This window comes from Mirounga angustirostris, unplaced genomic scaffold (genome assembly GCF_029215605.1).
Source record: "Mirounga angustirostris isolate CCGP_5_RB_7025 unplaced genomic scaffold, mMirAng1.0.hap1 SCAF_10, whole genome shotgun sequence".
NCBI lineage: Eukaryota > Metazoa > Chordata > Mammalia > Carnivora > Phocidae > Mirounga > Mirounga angustirostris.
The window spans coordinates 51,767,422-51,788,215 of NW_026991718.1; the positions used below are offsets into that span (position 1 = coordinate 51,767,422).

Here is a 20,794-nt window from a genome sequence, read left to right on the forward strand (position 1 = left end):
TCTGCAGAGCAGAAGTTAAAGGGAAACTGGCGAGGCACCCGGGTGCCTCGGTTGAGTGTCTGACTCTTGATCTTGGCTTGGGTCTTGATCTCAGGGTCGTGAGTTCAAGTGCCATGTTGGACTCCATGTTGGGCTCCATGCTGGGTGTGGAGCCTACTTAAAAAAAAAGAAAAAAAGAAAAAAAGAAACTGTCATATTAAGAAAAAAATGCAGTATAATCTGATGAAGAGTTAATATTTTACTATATAATGAGGTCTTCAATCAATAAGAAAAATATGAAGACACCAATAGAAAAAGGTGAAAAAGATGTTAATAGGTAACTCACCAAAGGAGAAATGTAAACAGCCGAGAAACAACATTTTTATTATACTCACCAGTAATCTAAGGAATGAAAATTAACACAGTGCTGTGCCTTTTTTTTTTTTTTTTTCACCTGCCAGACTGGCAAAGAAAAATCTCTAGTGTGGTGAAGAATGTGGGAAACAATATTGAGAAAAATCCCAGCTAATGGGGCCTAGTCACCTTGGACACAAAATCCACTTTGTAATGGGTTCTGATTAGTTTTTTCAGAGACCAGTCAAGTTATTAAAGGTAGCATTTACTGGAGAGATCTGAGAAAAGTTGTGAAAGAAGATCTCTGTAGCTAAACTATAATTCTGTAAATTTGTGGTTAGCTAGAATATCCTGTCAGACTGTTTAGTTCTAGTTTCCTTTTCTTATTTTAAAATGTCTCTTCCTAAGAAATGGGTCATGAGTGCTTAGGCTATTGCCCCCTAATAAAGCCTTAACCTCTTGGATACCCAAATCCCTTGCTAAAATTTTGGGTATAAAATGGCCCCACCTCAGGATACGATGAGACAGCCCCCTGCTGGGCGCCACAATGTTGGCATGAGGCCAGGAGGCCCACCCACATGAGTTGTATCCTCCCCTGTGAGGAACAGAAGACTCACAAGTCTCCAGCCTTCGAAGCAGGTGAGACCCACCTCATGTCACACAAACGATAAAGCCCACCATTGTCATCTTATTCTGGGTGGGCAGTTTTCTCCCAAGGACATTTGGTTGGGAACTATCCTGGGATTGTGACATCAAAGATTGTCTTCATTCTGACTCAAATGTGATTTCACTCTCATTGTGTAATACTCCAATAATGAATAGAATAAAAATAGAAAGATTTTATTAATACTATAAAAATGCTAATCAGGTATATCCTGATGTCTTTCTGGGCCAAACAAGCACATTCACACACTGCTTGTGGGAAATTAGAGGACAATTTATTTGACTTTGTGTTGGGCAAAAGGAAAGGATAAAACCAGTAAAAATACTGATGGTGGGGGGGGGGCACCTGACTGGCTCAGTCAGTAGAGCATGCCTCAGGGTCCTGGGTTCATGCCCCACACTGGGTAGAGCTTACTCAAAAAAAAAAAAAAATACAGGTATTTTTATATAAAAATAACAATAACTTTAAAAACTCTTGCACGTCAAAATATTTTCAATGTTGGGATGCCTGGGTGGCTCAGTTGGTTAAGCAGCTGCCTTCGGCTGGGGTCATGATCCCCGGGTTCTGGGATCGAGTCCCACATCGGGCTCTCTGCTCAGCGGGGAGCCTGCTTCTCCTTCTGCCTGCCGCTCCCCCTGCTTGTCTTCTCTCTCTGACAAATAAATAAATAAAATCTTAAAAAAATATATATGTATATATTTCCAATGTTTAGGACAAAGGGCTAATATCCTCAATATAAAGAGTGCTCTTGGGGTGCCTGGGTGGCTCAGTTGGTTAAGCGTCTGCCTTCGGCTCAGGTCATGATCTCGGGGTCCTGGGATCGAGCCCCGCATCGGGCTCCCTGCTCAGCAGAGAGCCTGCTTCTCTCTTTCCCTCTGCCTGCCCCTCTGCCTACCTGTGCTCTCTCTCTGTCAAATAAATAAATAAATAAATAAATAAATAATATCTTTAAAAAATATATAAAGAGTGTTCTTACAATCATTAAGATAAAAGATGCCCATCTCAGGAAAAAATGTGCAAAGGATACTGAGGCAATTTATAAAAGAAAAATATAAATTAAAAAAATCATGAAAAAAAGTTTCAACATTATTAGAAATTGCAGAATACATATTAAAATCCCAAAGAGAGCCTGCCTTTTGCTTAACAAATTACAAATGTTAAAAACAAGAAAACAAAGACGATGCTGCCTAGTGTTGATGAAGTTTCAGGGGAAAGGGCACAGTGGTGAGAGTATACTTTGGTTAATTCTTTCTATAGAGTAACATTTCACAGAGTGGTCAGGAACCCCTAGGGTTCCTTGAGACTTGCAGGGGTCTGAGAGGTCAAAATTATTTTCATGACAATACTAAAATGTTACTTGCCCTTTTCATTCCCATTCTCTTACTAGTGTAGAGTACAATTCTCCGGAGTCTAGATGAAGTGTGATATCATAGTAGATTGATACAGAAACAGATATGAGACTCTAGCATATTCTATTAAGCCAGACATTAAAAAGTTGCAAAACTGTAAATGGCTACTTTTCTCTCATATTTTTGTTTCTTTTGGGAAATAGTGTTTTGGTTTTTTTTAAGATTTTATTTGAGAGAGAGAGAGTGTGAGAGAGAGCATGAGAGGGGAAAGGGTCAGAGGGTGAAGCAGACTCCCCACTGAGCTGGAAGCCCTATGTGGAACTCGATCCTGGGACTCTGGGATCATGACCTGAGCCAAAGGCAGTTGCTTAACTGACTGAGCCACCCAGGCGTCCTAGGAAAGGCTGAATTAAATGGTGGTTCTATGGGGCACCTGGCTGGTTCAGTCAGAAGTGCATGTGACGGGGTCCTGGGTTCATGCCCCACACTGGGTGTAGAGCTTACTCAAAAAAAAAAAAAAATACTGACAGGTATTTTTATATAAAAATAACAATAACTTTAAAAACTTATATAATGGAAGAGTAGGTTTTTCAACAGTGCTGGGACAACTGGATATCCATATGCAATAGAATTAATTTGGACCTCTACTCAGATCATACACAAAAATTAACTCAAAATGGATCAAAAACCTAAATCCAGGGTCATTAAGATTTATCCTTATGTTTTGAATTTTATAGTGTAAGAGCTGGAATTATAAGAAGAAAACATTAGCATAAATCTTCATGACCTTAGATTAAACAGTGGTTTCTTAGATATGACACCAGATCAACCAAAGGAAAAATAGATGAACTAGACTTCACCAACATTAAAAACTTGTGGATCAAAGGAAACCATCAAGAAAGTTAAGAGACAGAAAAAAAAAAAAAAAAAACACAAAAATTTAAGAGACAACCCACAGAATGGGAGAAAATATTTGCAATCATCTATCAGATAAGAATCTAGTATACAGAATATATAAAGAACTCTTACAAATCAACAATAAAAAGACAACCCAATTTTTAAAATGGGCAGAGTATTTGAATAGACATTTCTCCAAAGAAGATATTCAAATGACCAAATAAGTGGAAGAAAGGATGCTCAATGAATGAAGTGAAAATCATAAGGGAAATGCAAATAAAAACCACAATGAGGTACCACTTCATGCCCAGTAGGATGACTATTAAAAAAAAAAAAAGCATTAGTAAGAAAGTAGAAAAATTGGAAACCTCATACTCAGATGGTGGGAATATAAAATGGTGTTGCCATTGTAGAAAACAGTTTGGCCATTCCTCAAAAGTTAAACATAGAGTTACCATATGACCCACCAATTTCACTCCTAGGTATATACCCAAGAGAAATGAAAACATATGTCCACATAAAAACTTGTACACAAGTGTTCATAACAGCATTATTCATCATAGCCAAAAAATGGAAACAACCCAAATGTGTATTAACTGATGAATGGATAAACAAAAATGTGGTCTAGTTATACAATGGGATATATTCAGCCAAAAAAAGTAATGAAGTACTGATACATGTTACAACATGGATGAACCTTGAAAACATTATGCTAACTGAAAGAAGCCAGTCACAAAAGGCCACATATTGTATAATTCTACTTATATGAAATGTCTGGACAAGCAAATCCATAGAGTCAGAAGTTAGATTATTGGTTGCCAGGACTGGGTTGGATGAAGTGGGTGAGGAATGAGGAGTGACTGGTAATGGGTATGGGTTTCTTTTTGAGGTGATAACAATGTCTGACAAAAGATAGTGATGATGATTGTACAACTTTGTGAATATATTAAAACCACTAAATTCACACTTCCAAATGGTGGATTTTATGGTATCTAAATGATACCTCAATTTAATAAAAAGAAAAATAGAATACAAATTAGTCCGTAGAGTATGATCCCATTTTATTATTATTTTTTTAGAGAAATGAGATGATCCCATTTTAAAAAGAGTAGCATATATACGCTACTTTAAAAGAGTAGTATATAAAACATATAGAGGATGTTAACAGAATGGATTTTCTTTTCTTTTTTTAAGATTTTATTTATCTGAGAAAGAGAGCATAAGCAGGGGGAGCAGCAAGCAGAGGGAGAGGGAGAAGCAGGCTCCCCACCCAGCAAGGAGCCTGACTCGGGGCTCCATCCCAGGACCCTGGGATCATGACCTGAACCGAAGGCAGACACTTAACTGACTAAGCCACCCAGGCACCCCAATAGCATGGATTTTCATATGTATTTCATACATGGATAACAGTATGGATTTTCATATGCGTACATATTCATGTACATTCTATGAAGTGTTTGCCATCTTAATTGGAAAATTGGGCAATAAAAGTTATCAAAGACAAGATAATGTGCAGACTATCTGTCCATTAAGACTCTCCTAGGGGTAGTTTTTCTGTCCTGGTGGGATAGTCCAGAATAGTGATTAAGAAAGCAGCTTGGGGGAAAAAATTGTCTAGCTTTCTAGGAGCTTGGGAGCCACATTGCTTGTGTTCAAATACTGACTCTGCTGCTGACTAGCTCTGTAATGTTGGACAGATCAGCCACCTAATTGTTGTATGCCTGTTTCTCATCTGTAAAATGGCATCAAAATACTTACCGTATAGGACCCTGAGATTCAGAATTAATTCATTTAAAGTACTTGGAACAGTGCTTTGCATATAGTAAGCCTTTTTTTTTTTTTTTTTTTTTTTTAGTAAGCTCCACGCCCAGTGTGAAGCCCAGGGTGAAGCCCAGTGTGGGGCCCTAACTCATGACCATGAGATCAAGACCTGAGTCAAGATGGAGTCAGCCACTTAACCGACTGAGCCACCCAGGTGCCCTGCATATAGTAAGCTTTTGATAAATGTTAGCCAGTCCTGGAGATGTTGCTTGGTGTGCCTGATTCCAGGCTGGGGAATGACCACATCTTACTTCACTAAGGTCCTATCAGGAGCCAGTGACACAAAGTTCTTTTAAGGGCACATTGAGCAAGCCCAGAACACGCTTTTAAAATTTATTTTATTTTTTGAGGGGTGCCTGGGTGGCTCAGTTGGTTAAGCAACTGCCTTTGGCTCAGGTCATGGTCCTGGAGTCCTGGGATCGAGTCCCACATGGGGCTCCTTGCTCAGCAGGAAGCCTGCTTCTCCCTCTGACCCTCCCCCCTTTCATGCTCTCTCTCTCACTCTCAAATAAATAAAATCTTAAAAAAAAAAAATTATTTTTTGAGGGGTGCCTGGGTGGCTCAGTCGGTTAAGTGTCTGACTTTGATTCAGGTCATGATGTTGGGGTGGGGAATCTTAGTGGGGAATCTGCTTCTTCTTCTCCCTCTGCCCCTTCCCCGCCTTGTGCTCTGTCTCTCAAATAAATAAAATCTTGAAAAAAAATTTTTTTAAATTTATTTATTTTTTAATTGAAGTATAGCTGACACACAATAGAAAATGCTTTTTTAAAAAAAAGTTTATCAGGGCGCCTGGGTGGCTCAGTCGTTAAGCGTCTGCCTTCGGCTCAGGTCATGATCCCGGGGTCCTGGGATCGAGCCCCGCGTCGGGCTCCGTGCTCAGCGGGGAGCCTGCTTCTCCCTCTCCCACTCCCCCTGCTTGTGTTCCCTCTCTCACTGTCTCTCTCTCTGTCAAATAAATAAAATAAAATAAAATTAAAAATTAAAAAAAGTTTATCGGGGCGCCTGGGTGGCTCAATCTGTTAAGCGTCTGCCTTCAGCTCGGGTCATGACCCCAGGGTCCTGGAATCGAGCCCCGCATCGGGCTCCCTACTCCGCGGGGAGCCTGCTTCTCCCTCTCCCTCTGCCTGCAGCTCTGCCTACTTGTGATCTCTCTCTCTCAAAAATAAATAAATAAAATCTTTTTTTTTAAGACTTTATTTATTTATTTGACAGAGAGAGACACAGGAAGAGAGGGAACATAAGCAGGGGGAGTGGGACAGGGAGAAGCAGGCTTCCCGCGGAGCAGGGAGCCCGATGTAGGGCTCGATTCCAGGGCCCTGGGACCATGACCTGAGCCAAAGGCAGATGCTTAACCGACTGAGCCACCCAGGTGCCCCAATAAATAAAATCTTAAAAAATAAAATAAAATAAATTTTTAAAAAGTTTATTTGTTTTTTTAAAAAATATTTTATTAATTTATTTGACACAGAGAGACACAGCGAGAGAGGGAATACAAGCAGGGGGAGTGGGAGAGGGAGAAGCAGGCTTCCCGCGGAGCAGGGAGCCCGATGCGGGACTCGATCCCAGGACCCTGGGATCATGACCTGAGCCGAAGGCAGACACTTAACGACTGAGCCACCCAGGAGCCCCAAAAGTTTATTTGTTTTTTTAGTAACCTCTACACCCAAGGCGGGGCTCAAATTTACGACCCTGAGATCAAGAGTCACATGCTCTTCTGACTGAGCCAGCTGGGTGCCCCAAGAAAATGCTTTTTGAAGAAGAGGTGAACTAACAAATGAAGGCACAGGTTTTCATGCGCATGGAGGTAGGTTTAAGAAAGCGTGTCTTCTCACTGTGGTTGAACGGCTCAGGGAATAACCAATTTGATCTCTTCCACCACCCAAGAGTAACTAATGGAGTAGTGTGTTTGCTGTCACTGAAGTCCCCCACCAAGGTGTACTTAGCCCGGTGGCAGATGTCTGAAGTGCTAATATGCCGCTGGGAGAAGGGAAACAGCTATGACCACCCTCTCCAGACTTTAGTAGACATGGGTCCAGGGGGTGCTCAGGGAGAGCCAGAGCCCTTTGGTAAAGCCCTTACTCTTAGGACATGAGAGCAGGGAAGAGTGGAGAAGGGGGCTTGGGTCTGCCTAGGGGACTAACCCTGACTATAGATAGCCTTCTCTTGTGTGTACCCTCTGCCTTCCCCTCTCCTGTCTTTACCTCCTCCCCATAACATCTAAAGGTGACAGCACTTTCTGGGATATTCAGAGTAAATCTTCCTGGTAGTTCCTTCCTTCTGCTTCCTCTTCAATCAATCTCCTATGAGTGGTTACCCAAAATGCCAGGCTGGGCCTTGTTGCAGAACAGTTTTTTTGTTAACTTCCGTTTTTCGCACTTAGAGTGTTTACAGAAGGTCTGTGTGTCAGAAGTCCGCCCTGTGGCATAAGGGAAAAGCAGGGATGGGTGCCCACAAAGGCAGTATTATTTCCCAAGGCAGCCAGAGAATCGTGGATATTATCTTATTCATTCTTCCCAGATGGAAGACTGAGACCCAGAAGGACCCAGAAAGATCCAGAAAGACCCAGAAAGCTTGTCCAAGATCACCCCCGGAGTTGATGCCAAAGCCAGGACTAGAGCTCAGCTCTCCTGATCCTCAGCAGAGTGTAATTTTCCTTTCAGAATGTTGATGCTCAAGGGCAGGAGCCCCAGTTAGGGGTCCCAGAAGCCCAGGCAGGTAACAAAGAGGACAGCCAGGGTCAGAATTATGAAGAAACCATTATTTCCCAGGTGCAAGGATGCCCAAACAGAATGACACTGGGGAACTACACATCATTCTGTATGGGAGGCTGAAGGCCAAGACAAGAGACTGGCAGGCTGGTAAGAACAGATCCTGAAGGGTCCATGAGCTATGCTGAGAAGTTTGGATTTTTCTCTTGTAGACTATGAGTAGAGGAGGGACTTGATGGCCTTTAAGTAGGGGAGTGATGTGGTCAGATTGGAATTTTAGGAAGGCCCCTCAGGTGGCCAGGCCAGGCAAGGTGGCCAGAGGACTTGGCAGTGGAAGGCTTTCTGGTGGTGCCTGCCTATTTATATGTCTGGCTAGGTGCTGTCTCCTTGGCAGGAGGTGACAGGCCCAGTGATGCTGGACAGTATGTGGCTCACTACTAAGGGTAGCCAAGCAGGGAGTGAGGTGGGTTCAATCGGGCTCTTTTTTTTTTTTTCTTTTTTAACCTCAAGCTCTCAACAAACACTGCTTACTGTCCAGGTGATAGTAGCCGCCCTCACGGTGGCCCCGAGAGCGGCAATTCATGCCCAAACTGCTGGCTGGGGTGGGGTGCACGGTGGGGTACGCGTGTGTATGTTGAGTGGCGTGAGAGAGGGGACTGGGGGCTAGGGGAAGATGTGGGACAACTCCCGTGGCTGTGACACAACAAGCACCTGTTGGGTCTTCTCGACTGTGGCTGTGGCTGTGGCCTAACAGCTGGTGGCCGGCCTGGGGCTGTGGCAAGAAACGCAGCAACTGCAGAGGGGGCTTATGGATTTCCAGTCCTCAATCCAGAAGAGGATGGGGCATGCTCAAGCTGCCCCAAAGAGAAAAGAGAAGAGTCCTGAGATGTAAGTCCTGATAGGAGAGGGAACAAAATGAATTAAATTCTAATAATCAAACTGGCCTGGCATCTGATATTCACGGCTCCAAGACCCTCTTCTCTCCATAATCCTTTTTTTTTGTTTTAAGTTTTATTTATTTAAGTAATCTCGGGGCACCCGGGTAGCTTAGTCAGTTAAGCGTCGGATTCTTGATCTCAGCTCAGGTCTTGATCTCAGGGTCATGAGTTCAAGGCCGGCATTGAGCTCCATGCTGAGTGTGGGGCCTACTTAATAAAAAACAAAACAAAACAAAAAAACACAAAAAAACCTCACAACAAAAACAGCAAAACAAACATTTCAGTAATCCCCACACCCAATGTGGGGCTCGAACTCATGACCCCGAGATCAAGAGTCACACACTCCTCTGACTGAGCCAACTAGGTGCCTCTCCACAGTCCTTTCTTACCTAGCTTTTTTTTTTCAAGATTTTATTTATTTATTTGACAGACAGTGAGAGAAGGAACACAAGCAGGGGGAGTGGGAGAGGGAGAAGCAGGCTTCCCACTGAGCAGGGAGCCCGATGCGATATGGGGCTCAATGCAGGGGCTCAATCCCCGGACCCTGGGATCACGACCTGAGCCTAAGGCAGACGCTTAACTAACGACTGAGCCACCCAGGCGCCTCTCTTACCTAGCTTTCTAGCTTTTATTTTCAACTCCCTATTTGTTCCTTATTATATGCCTTTAGTGAAGTTCCTTTCAAAAACAACAACAACCCTCCCCACCAAAATCTTTTCTCCAGTCCTCCCTCATTCAAGTCACTGTCCTATTTTTCTCTCTCCTTTGCACCCTCAAGCCACCATCTACACTCCTGTCTCTACTTCCTTACCCCCAGGCCATTCTCTCTTGGTGTAATCTGGCTTTCTCCTATCACTCTTCTGAAATTCTGCTCCCCAAGGATACCCATGACTTTGGAAGTGTCTTCCCCAGTATCCCCTTAAAGTGGTCTCTGAGAATGACTGGGTGGAAGGAATTAAAGAAAAAAAAGGAAGGAAAAAAAACTATTAGAAATTCGATTTCAATTTGTTTATCTTAACTGTTAATATTTAATTTTCTTCTTTTTTTTAGATTTTATTTATTTATTTGAGAGAGAGAGAGTGCCCATGGGCACGTATGTACAGGAGCAGCGGGGAGGGGAAGAGAGGCAGAGGGAGAAGCAGGCTTCCTGCTCAACAGTGAGCCTGACGTAAGACTCGATCCCAGGACCCCGGGATCATGAGCTGAGCAGAAGGCAGACACTGAACCCACTGAGCCACCCAGGTGCCTCTAAATTTTTTGTTTTCTAACATACATAATATTTAGAATTATGCTTGTATATAGTTTATAAATAAGCATGACTTAAATACATGTATGTAATTTATAAACAAACGTGTAATAGTGTATATGCTAAAGACTTTTTACTGAAGGGGTGCACTTAAAGAAAATTTTTTTTTTTTTTAAAGATTTTATTTATTTATTTGACAGAGAGAGACATAGTGAGAGCTGGAACCCAAGCAGGGGGAGTGGGAGAGGGAGAAGCAGGCTTCCCGCCAAGCAGGGAGCCCGATGCGGGACTCGATCCCAGGACCCTGGGATCATGACCTGAGCCGAAGGCAGACGCTCAACCATCTGAGCCACCCAGGCGCCCACGTACTATGCTTTTAACTAGAATTAGCTACTACACATCTTCCAGTTGTACCAAAACATCAAATTTCAGTTCAAAGTATTTTGCACAAAGTAAATGTTCAATCAATTCTGTTAAACCTCTCTGTAGCATTATCGTCTTAGTTAGCTTTGAAACTTTCCTCCTTGACTCAAGGGCACTATCCTGGTTTTTCTCGGGCTGCTTTGACTATTGCTTCTTCATTGGCTACTTCTATATTCATTCTACAGATGCTTACTGAGCTCCTGTTAATATATTATGGTGACAGGCATGAGAGTTACTGTGGTGAACAAGGAGACTAGGTCCATTACCCTAAAGCTCAATCTCTAGCCCCTTCCTCTCATTTACCTGTCTCCCTACAGCTCTGACTTCCCTTCAGTTTGTCTATTTCTAGCTACTTGTTGAATATTTCTCCCTGCAAAGAGTCACATCACCATGTCTGAATTCATGGCTCCCCTCCTTCTAGCTTTCTTTGGCCTTCACACTCAGTTTGAATCTCCCTTGCATTGGCTCCTTTCTACATGTATTCCTAGTGATATTGCTGCCCCACCTGTTATTAGAATCTGCTTGAGGCCGTTTTCTAACCGTTCTTCCTGACTGCAGTCCATCCAAGTTGCCCTTCATCCTATGCCTTGCAGCCAACTCATTATTTTACAAATTGTTGCCAGCTTTGCCTTTGAAAGGGTGGGAGGAAAAGGGGTTGAGGACAATTTGAGGTCTACTTTTTTAGGGCATTTGAACCACTTCACCCAACAAATTTTAGGGACTTCTTAAAGACCATTTGGCCTGGGTTTGACCGGCTCAACTTACTCACTCCTGCCCTACTCCTCGCAAACTTGGTTTATGCGCATTATCTGCAAAAGACAATGAACCCATTTCTGGGTTTTCACTAGGTCCTCCCTTACCTGTCCTGGCCCCTCAGTCCAACTGTCCTCTCAGCTTGTCAGTTAGTACACCTTGCTTTGTTCTCTTTTAAATATGTCTTTTCTGTCCAAAGACACTGTGGGCAGAAATGGACCTTTGACTTTTTGCAGCCTGAAGTATATTTAAGTTTACTACGTTGTAAGCACTGTTCTGCTTTACAAACATGCTCATTTTTCCCCCAAGCCCAAGAGATGTGTACTTTTAACACCTTCATGTTATACAGAGGTTAAATAATTTGCCCAAGGCCACAAGAGGCCGAACTCAATTTGAACTCAGGTTTAAACTCCAGAAATTGGGTTCCCTTCAGTGACTGCCTGCCTGACTCCACAGTGGGTGTGAAGTGCATGGTAGACCCGTCTTACCTCCAGGGACTCTTGGAATCAGGTTTGTACCTCAGAAAAAAGCAGATATCCTGTAGAGAATAAGCCTCAACAGATATTTATTGTGTGTAATACTCCCCTCCCACAGGAATTTCTCTTTGCTGTTAGTGATCTCCCACAGTGCCTGGGGTTTGAACTAAGCACTTTTGGCACCTAATTGCCCATTGTCTTGTATTGCCATTTTCTAGTGCCTTTGCCTAATCACAGAGATTTTTTTTTTCTCTCATAAAGTCCAGTCTAGTCCCACGGCTGGTGTGGACATGAGGTTATTAGGCCTTCACAGCAAGATCTTCCTAATCCATTGGTGAAGATAATCAGTGGCACTTAAATTTAAGAACCTTTTGGGGTTTTGTTAAAAATGCAGTCTTCCGATTAGATCTGGGGGTGGGTCCCAGGAATCTGCATTTTTAACACATTCTTAGGCTACAGTCAATGGATCTAGCTACATTCCTGCCTGTGAGGGCTGCCCCATTTACGCAGGATTATTTCCTGGTATAATGACTTCTGTAACATTGCACACAGCTGAAGAATTAGAAGCCGGGCCTCTTTTGTTTCTGGATTCACCACTTGGTAGGTGTAATAACATCCCCTGACAGGCTACTTGCCACAGGTGCATGCTCGCCACGTGTACCCCACTGGTACCATCCCCCATTCAGTCCTGGGGCCCAAGACCCCTCCAACCCTATCACCACCCCTGCCCTCTTCCAACTCCTCAAACACACCCTTGACCCTTTCCCTTCCCCCCACCTCAGCCCCTCCCTTCAGCCCCAGCCCTTTTCCCTCCCCCATCTCTCCTTTGGCCCCCCCCCCCCCCCGGCTCCTCCCACCTTAGAACATTTTTTTTTGTTTCTTCCTGGCCAAGTTTCCCCTGTGAGATTGGGTTGGGGGGTGGGGCTGGCTGGACGGGAGGACACACTGCCATTCATTGCAGTTCCTACCGAATGGGCTACTTTTTCCATCTCAGAAAACCCTTGTTTTCTACCAGAGAAATGGGCAGAGGCCTCTCTCTGGAACTTGGAGGGATGTCACTCTCCGGGAAAGCCCCTCCGTCTGCAAATATCCCAAAGCAGGCCGAGCCTGCTGTGTTCCTTTGTTGGAGCAGAATGGTAATGGAATCTTACCAATAGGTGAAAAGGGCTAGAGAGAACACCAAGAATGGGCCCACCCTTCTCCCTACAAAGGCCTAACGCTAAAAGGGAAGGGAAAAAAAACCACCAACAAAGAGTTTAAGATCGTAGTTCCCAGCTTTTTCAAATATGAAGCATTTTTTAACCAATCCATTTTTTAATTTTTAAATTCTTGACATTACAGAACTAAACTGAAATTTATTAACATTCCACTCTTACATTTCTTATCGACAAACAGAAATAAAATTCATGAGCCAAAAACCCAAAACAAAACTAAAAACAGGGAAAAGCTTATAAAACTAAATATGGATCCCAGCATTAACAGCTGAACAGAGAATGTGATTTTTAAATTCTTAGCGGATGATAAAGTTGTGTAGAAACTGAACACTTACAAATTATTTAAAACCTGGAATCACTGACCAGAAATTACACAGTTGGATCATGGGAAAACAGCAGAAAGGGGTTATAAGTGAAACCTACACTGTTCTAGCTGCACCCCATACCCTTCTCGGAGGAAAGCCTGGCATTGATTAGATATTGGGCCAGACTAATACTGGCAGCAGAACCAGTGATAGTAACCTGCCTACCAGAGGAGCCTTCCACTGGATTGGCAATTTTGATCTGGGCCCCGGACATCTGGCGGATCTCATTAATGTTGGCGCCTTGGCGCCCGATTATGCAGCCAATTAAGTTATTTGGAATGGTGAGTTCATGGGTGGTTTGAGTAGATGCATCCAAACTTGCCCAATAGCCTTTCACCTCTGGAGAGCTGGAGTCAATTCCGGCGAATCCGGTCCCGCCGTGCATCATGGCAAAGTGAGACTGTTGTCTTGCCACCTGGTTCAGCTTGGCCAGATCGAGCGGAGAAATGGTGTGTTGTCCTTGAATCGAGTAGGCATCTAGAGGTGGTCCCTCCAGGTCATGAGTGGCATGGGGGTAGCCCGCAGCGTCGCTGCACCGATCTTGGCCGCCCGCGCAGATGACTGGAGAGCTGGCCGGCATGGGCTGGTACGGAATGGTCATGACTCTCCCTTGCGGAGACTGGGAGAGCGTCTCCAGCATGACCAGGCAGATCTGCTTGACACACTCGGTGACAGACTGCGGCACGCCAGCAATGGTGATGGCCCGCTCGGTGGAGTTGGGCAGCATATCCCCCGCCACCTGGACTTGGGCCCCCGTACTCTCGCGGATCTCTTTGATCTTACACCCGCCTTTCCCAATCAGGGAGCCGCACTGGGTGGCCGGCACCACCAGCCTCAGGGTGACCGGGGGCCTGCTGGCCGCCGTGCTGTTGGTCATGGAGCTGTTGATATCTTCTTCCAGCTTGTCGATGATCATAGCGAAGGCCTTAAAGATGGCATTGGTAGGGCCGGTCAGAGTGATGATTCTCTCCGGGCAATTCCCCTCCGAGATGTTGATCCGCGCGCCACTCTCCTCGCGGATCCTCTTAACCGACTCCCCTTTCTTCCCAATGATGCTTCCTACTTCCTTTCCGTGCATAAGCAGCCGAATGGTGAGAGTCACATTTAGTCCACTTTCAGTCACACCGGCATCCATGGCGAGCGGCGGGCGGCGTTCGGGGGAGTTGGGCTCGTTACGTGGTCAAGTCTTTGGTGGCTGGCGGGGGGAGGGGAGGTGTAGGCCCAAAACTGCCGGCGCGAGGCGAGCGAGGGCCGCGGGAGCGAGCGGGCGCGGGCGGGAGGCCGCGGCGTCGTCGCAGGGGCGGGCGGCGGCGGCGGAGGGGGCGAGCGGGGCCGGGAGCGGCGGGCGGGCGGGTGGGCGAGGGCGCGGCGGTGGCGACTCCGGCGGCAGCCTCGGCGGTCTGGGCGGGGCGGGAAGCCCGCTTTCAACCCCGCGTACCCTCTGACCCCGGAAGTGCTTGCCGCGCAGGACCCCTTGAAAAAAAATGAGGACCCGTCTTTTTTAGGTCACAAGATTGCGCCAACCTCCACATGGTAGTTTTTAAAAACTCTTTTAACAGCCTAGCATTGAAAATAAAGCACCGATGGGCAGACGCTGTGAGCCCGGCAAGCTTTTAAAACCAACATGCATTTTATTAACTCTAGCGGCACTGGCAAATGTTTGGAAATGTTAGTGTTGTGAATGGTGGATGACACATTATTTTCCCGCCTTACAAAAGGGGTTTGAAAGCGGAGCGACGCGGGCAGCCCCGACAGTAACTGCAGGCGGCAGCTGGGACGCCGCGGGTTTAAAACGTGCGCGTGAGGCGGCTAGAGCGCGTGCGCAAGGGTGTGGGGAGACGGGAGGGGCAGCCGCGGTCTTCCGGGGGGGAGGGGCGGCGAGGCGAGGCTTGTGGGGTGGGTGCGCGCGCGCGAGTGCGCGCGAGCAGGCACGTGGGGCCCCTTCGTCCCCGGTGCCCGGGCGCCCCGCGCCAGCCCCCACCCCTGCCCCGGTCCCCCAGCGGCGGCTGGTGAGGAGAAAGACCGAAACCCACCCCTACCATCCCCCGAGTTGCGGCTCTGCTGATGATTTCTGGGACGTGCTGGAAATATGGCCGTAGAAAAAGAATGGCGTCCATTTACATAATGCTTTGTTTGCATTTTGCAAGTTTCTTTCGGTTGAACCTGCAGAAACCCCACCTCCTAGTGTCGTTTTAGTCGTGGCAGTTTTGTCAGACATTTAAGACAATGGTGTGCCGAGTAGTGCTGTGGGGGGGGGTTCTTCCGATTTTCCCCACGCCGTTTAAGCCCGCTTCTGCCTTTTCCCCCGTTTCCCCCTTGGTGCAGACGCCGCGCCCCGCTCTTCGGGGGCGGCCCCTCTCGAGCCCCGCCATCTTGGAAGGCCTTTTTTGCCGGTTCGTCACCGCACGTTCCTCTCACTAAAGAAAGGTCGCTTGCGTGCCTTGTGTACGTTTATTTCTATCCCTTTATCTTTCCTTCGGCTAAGCCAGGCAGTAAAGGCACCCAGACAGATGTGTGCGCAACGTGCTTCAGGATCCCTCAGGGAAAGCGGCTAACGTGGCGGCCCCTCCGCCCCCCTTTCTTCCCCACGGGGTGGCCGCCATTTTTCCAGCACACAAAATGGCGACACGTGGCCTGGATTCTTCGCTAACGAGAAATTGGGGTCGACCCGAAAGCTCCAGAATGCCCCCATCCCCCATCCCGTGCGTCTTGGCTGGAGCCTTCCCCCCGCAGCGATTGCTCTGACCACCCTGGTCCAAACCTCGGCTGCTGAATTTTAATGCGTTTCCCCCCATAAATTTAAAATGGAAATGTTTATAACTGTAAAATGTAGGCATAATACTGAGTTATTAGTTTTAAATTTAATAATGAGTAATGGGGGGCAGTACCAGTGGATAATTTGGGCCCCCAGTACCGAAGCATTTAGGAATAGCTGCTTTAAGAAATGAAATGGGAAATTACTGATTTGCTAGACTTTTAGCACAGGTCTGTGCTGGAGAGACCAAGAAATGGTATTATAAAAAAACTTAAAAAAAAAAAAGTTTCCATGAAGCAATTCGGATACCAGTGACCTTTTTCGGAGGCCAGCTGGCTGGTGAACCTCAGTTTACCCACAACTGGTGTTAACTTTTAGTGTGGAGGGACAGAGACAGATGTTATTGTGCATTTACCAGTGCCAGATGCTGTGCTAGCATTTTACTGCATACTATCTTTAATTTTTACAATGATCTTCTTAGGTAGGTGTTACCTCTCTCTCTTTTTTTTAACAGACGAATTCACTTAGGCCCAGAGAGATGAAGTGACTAATTCAAGGTCACACTATGGCGGATGGAATCCAGACCTTCTGATTTCCTTATTGGTGAGCACATTTTCAAATTTTTCTGTAAATCATGGTTTTAGAATTCAGTTGCTATTCGAATGTTTAGGTGAGCTTGTCATTTAAAGGAACCCCTCAGGTAAACTTTTGGTGCATAGTCACCCCCAGTTTGAATCTGTTTGGGGATTCCCAGATTTTCCTGGCGTGAGCTATACCTGTAAGAGGCTCAAGTGCTATTTTTTTTTAAATGAGGTGTTTGGGTGACAATAGGGAGGGGGAAATGATTCAGCCCTATCCAAAAGCTGAAGTATCTGTCAATCCAGCCTTGTCTGCAGCACATTTAAACCTACCTGGCTCTGTGGGAGCAAGCAGTTTCTCTGTGTGACTCACTTGCTTCAGCTACCCGTGGGCATGACTTCCGGCTTCCTCACCCTAATGTCCTAACCAAGTAAAAATAAATAATTTTACTTTGGTGCCAAGCCTTCATTTCTCTGCAAATATTGACAGAGCATGACAGCGTTAGGTAAATTGTAGTCTGTGAACTCTTCAGTTTAATGTAACAAATAACTTGTAGGCCAAACAAGGAATATGTGCCTGAATAGGGCTCTACATGTGTGGGTGTTAGAGATGGAGAGAAGGGGTTTTTGCTTCTTTTCACTTACATTAATGTTCTATATCATAGTTTCTGAAGTGCTTTTGCATTACCTTATATAATTCTACAAATAACTTCGGCAGGTGGGTACATAAAAGCAACAATGACAGTAATACTAAGTGCTTACTGTGCCAGGCACTGTGTGAAGCTTTATTCTGTATGATAATTCAGTGGCTCTCATATTTTTTTATTTTGTGGATTTAAGTAATCTCTACACCCAACGTGGGGCTCAAACTCACAACCCTAAGATCAAGATTGCATACTCCACCGACTGAGCCAGCCAGGTGCCCCAACCGTTTTAAAAGCAAACCACCATAAGAGATAAATTTTACAAAATAACTCATATATGCACACATATATAAAACAAACAAAATCTTTGCAAAACAACACTTATTCTTACTATATGCAGTGTACTCTGGTAGTTTCTTTTATGTGAAATAAAAAGGCGCATCAAAATTAAAATGATGAGAAACCCATTATTAGGTTGTGACCAGAATGATTAATGTACACATTTAGTCTTCACAAAACCTCCTGAGATGGGGGTGATGTTAATTTCCATTTTGCAGAGATACAGAGGGGTGAAGGATTTTGTCTAAGGCACAGTTATTAAATAGTAAAATAGGCATTTGAATCTAGGCAATCTGAATCCAGAGTCTGTATATTTACCACTATGCAAGATGTGGTCTCTGCAGAGGGCCTCGTCTTATAGGGGAGACAAAATTGTTTAGGGAATTAAAATTAGTAAATGTTAAAAACTGAGGAGACAAAAAGAGAAATTATATATAATTAGGAATTATATCCTGATTCAAACTACTCTGGTCCTCTAAATCTGCCACATACTTATTTTCCCTAAAGAAAATTGTATACATTGGGTGTTTCTTCCCAAGACTGCCTATTTTAAACCTTTTTTGCCTGAAAATTTCCCCCTGCCCCCCAATAAAGACCTCCCCTTCCCAGCTCTCACCCTCTCTGTTTCCCCCAGAGTCCTACAAGCTCTCTCTGCTCCCATAGGCCACATTTAGCTGTTGGTTAAATTGTAATGTGTCTTGGTGTTGATAGTGTGTTGTACAGGCTACAGGTGCTGTGGGTGACCCGGAAATCTGGTAGAGGGCACTGGACTTGGGAATCTGTGGCTCTGGCCCCCAGCTTCAGCTCTCCTACTGTCTAGCTTTGAGAAGTTTACAACCCAGTTCAACACTGGGCTTTGGTTTTCCCATCTGTAAAACAAGAGATTAAATGATGTCTTCTAATTCTATCTAAATTTTATCTAGGGAGAGATGATACTTGATGATCTTGGTTCTTTATCTCTGGAGGGGGGGAGGATTATGTAAACATTTTACTCACTTACGGTAAATTCTCCACTCCCTTCCCCAGACCTGCAGTATCTTGTGGATATATGAGTGAATTCCACACCACCCATTTTACAGATGAAGCCACTGAGATATGGAACAATTGACTAAACAGTCACTGCCCCACCCCTGGAGCCTCCTACATGACTCTTCTCCCATTTGAATGACTGCAGGTTAGTTAAGGAGTTTAATGAGGTTGTGAAGGTGAGTCAGGCCTAGACTTTGGAATTGAACCACAGGATTTATATTCCATTCAGAGGAAGGGGTTTTGCTCCCTTTTACTTCACATTGGCATGTTATGTGAAATATTTTGAAGTGATTTCACATTACTTAATCATCACAGACAACTTTGCCAGGAAAGTATTCTTATGCCTATTTTATAGAAGAGCCATCTATGGATCAGAAGAGTGAAGTGACTTGCCCAAGGTGACACAGCTTGTCAGAACCTGAGCTGGGTCTCTCTCTCTCTTTTTTTTTTTTTTTTGAGCTGGGTCTCTTGACTGTTAGTTGTGTTTTGTTCTCTTCTTGGCTTCTGATGCTTTGACACATGGAATAATTTTATCTTAAAAAGCTTTCAATCCAGTCTTTATTCTTCTGTCCCAGAGCAACCAGTCTACTTATGTTAGGTTCCTGATACTTTTGGTTTAAGAAAACCTCTTTCCTCTTTTTTCCTCTAATGTTGACATTTATGGGTTTGGGAAGTGGTGGGAATTATTCCTCTGGAGACTCTGGAGGCAGGGACCACATTTTCCCCCCTAATCTACCTGGTCCAGCAAGAATACCATAGCTTTTTAAATTTGCCCTACCAACATGCAGCATTTTTTCAAAAAAACCCCATGATTTCTTTTTTTTTTTTACTCCTTCAGAATTAGCTTCTCATTTTTCTTTTATTTGAAATTATAGTAAATTGAGAGGGCCTTGACCCTATCACTTTCTGGGATACTACAGAGTATAGCCTAAGAAATATATATATGTATGTATTTTTAATGATAGTTGCCACTTTATTGATTTAAAAGATTTTATTTGAGGGCGCCTGGGTGGCTCAGTTGGTTAAGCGACTGCCTTCGGCTCAGGTCATGATCCTGGAGTCCCGGGATCGAGTCCCGCGTCGGGCTCCCTGCTCAGCAGGGAGTCTGCCTCTCTCTCTGACCCTCCCCCCTCTCAGGCTCTCTAGCTCATTCTCTCTCTCAAATAAATAAATAAAATCTTAAAAAAAAAAAAAAGATTTTATTTGAGAGAGAGAAAGTGGGAGAAAATAGAGGGAGAGTAAGAGGGAGAAGTGGACTCCCCACTGAGCAAAGAGCCTGATGTGGGGCTCGATCCCGGGACCCTGAGATCATGACCTGAGCCGAAGGCAGATTGATCGATCCTTTTCCTCCCTTCCTTCCTTCCTTCCTTCCTTTTCTTAAAATCTTATTTATTTATTTTTCAGTGGGAGAGAGGGCACAAGCAGGGAGAGTGGGAGAGGGAGAAGCAGGCTCTCCGCTGAGCAGGGAGCCCGATGTAGGGCTCCATCCCAGGACCCTGGGATCATAACCTGAGCTGAAGGCAGACACTTAACCGACTGAGCAATCCAGGAGCCCTACTACCTTTTTTTTTATTAAGATTTATTTATTTATTTGAGAGAGAGAAAGTGCACCCATGCACAAGAGGGGGGGCAGAGGGAGAGGGAGAGAGAGTCTTAAGCAAACTCCACGCTGAGTGCAGAGTGCAACTCGGGGCTCGATCTCATGACCCTGAGATCATGACCTGAGCCAAAATCAAGAGTCAGATGCTTAGATGCTACCCTGGTGCCCCTCGCCTAAGAAATATTTCTTACCCATTTTGTGGATAGTAACAAGAGTAATAATACTAATCTCGTATACTGATGATCTTGTGCTGCTGTTATGGGGTTATTACTGGGTTTCCTCAGAAACATAAGAAATATATTTGTGTGCTTTACAGAAGTGCCCAGGAGATACAGCAACATTCTTGTCCTTAAGTTCACCTAGTTGGTGAAAGTAATGCCTATGGATTCCCAGGCCTACTCTGACTGAAATAAAGCATGGAGAAGGGAGTGCAGAGAAAAGTTAAAGGGAAAATGAGAATAGAGTGCAAATGCAAAGTACAGAAAATAAGGAAAAAAGGTAAGAAAAGGAAAGAGAAAAGACCAGGGCGGAGGGAAGAGGAGAACACAGGATCAGTGGAAGAGATGTGAAGAAAACAATTCTGAGGTCTTTTTGCCCCTTGTGTGGTGTGGGAAGCATAGGCTGCTGTCTTGCACCAAGAAAGAGCAGCTGATATGAGAACT

General features: G+C 44.8%; 2 protein-coding genes across 49 annotated transcripts in view; one reads left to right on the forward strand and one right to left on the reverse strand.

Moving 5' to 3' along the window:
* Window positions 1-12,863: 12,863 nt before the first annotated feature.
* On the reverse strand, window positions 12,864-14,550 carry PCBP1 (poly(rC) binding protein 1). The gene has a single exon (XM_045884829.3). It carries the CDS (start codon window positions 14,320-14,322, stop codon window positions 13,252-13,254), a length of 1,071 nt encoding a protein of 356 aa, XP_045740785.1. The 5' UTR covers window positions 14,323-14,550; the 3' UTR covers window positions 12,864-13,251.
* A 492-nt stretch (window positions 14,551-15,042) lies between these two features.
* ASPRV1 (aspartic peptidase retroviral like 1) overlaps window positions 15,043-20,794 on the forward strand; it is a 110,961-nt gene continuing 105,209 nt past the window's right edge. For 40 of the 48 annotated variants that reach the window (XR_010405605.1, XR_010405611.1, XR_010405602.1 and 37 more), the window contains exons 1-3: window positions 15,203-15,632; window positions 16,457-16,545; window positions 18,530-18,677. The gene's annotated coding sequence lies outside the window, so the exon portion shown is untranslated. The other 8 variants (XM_064572382.1, XM_064572384.1, XM_064572383.1 and 5 more) reach the window with 6 other exon arrangements.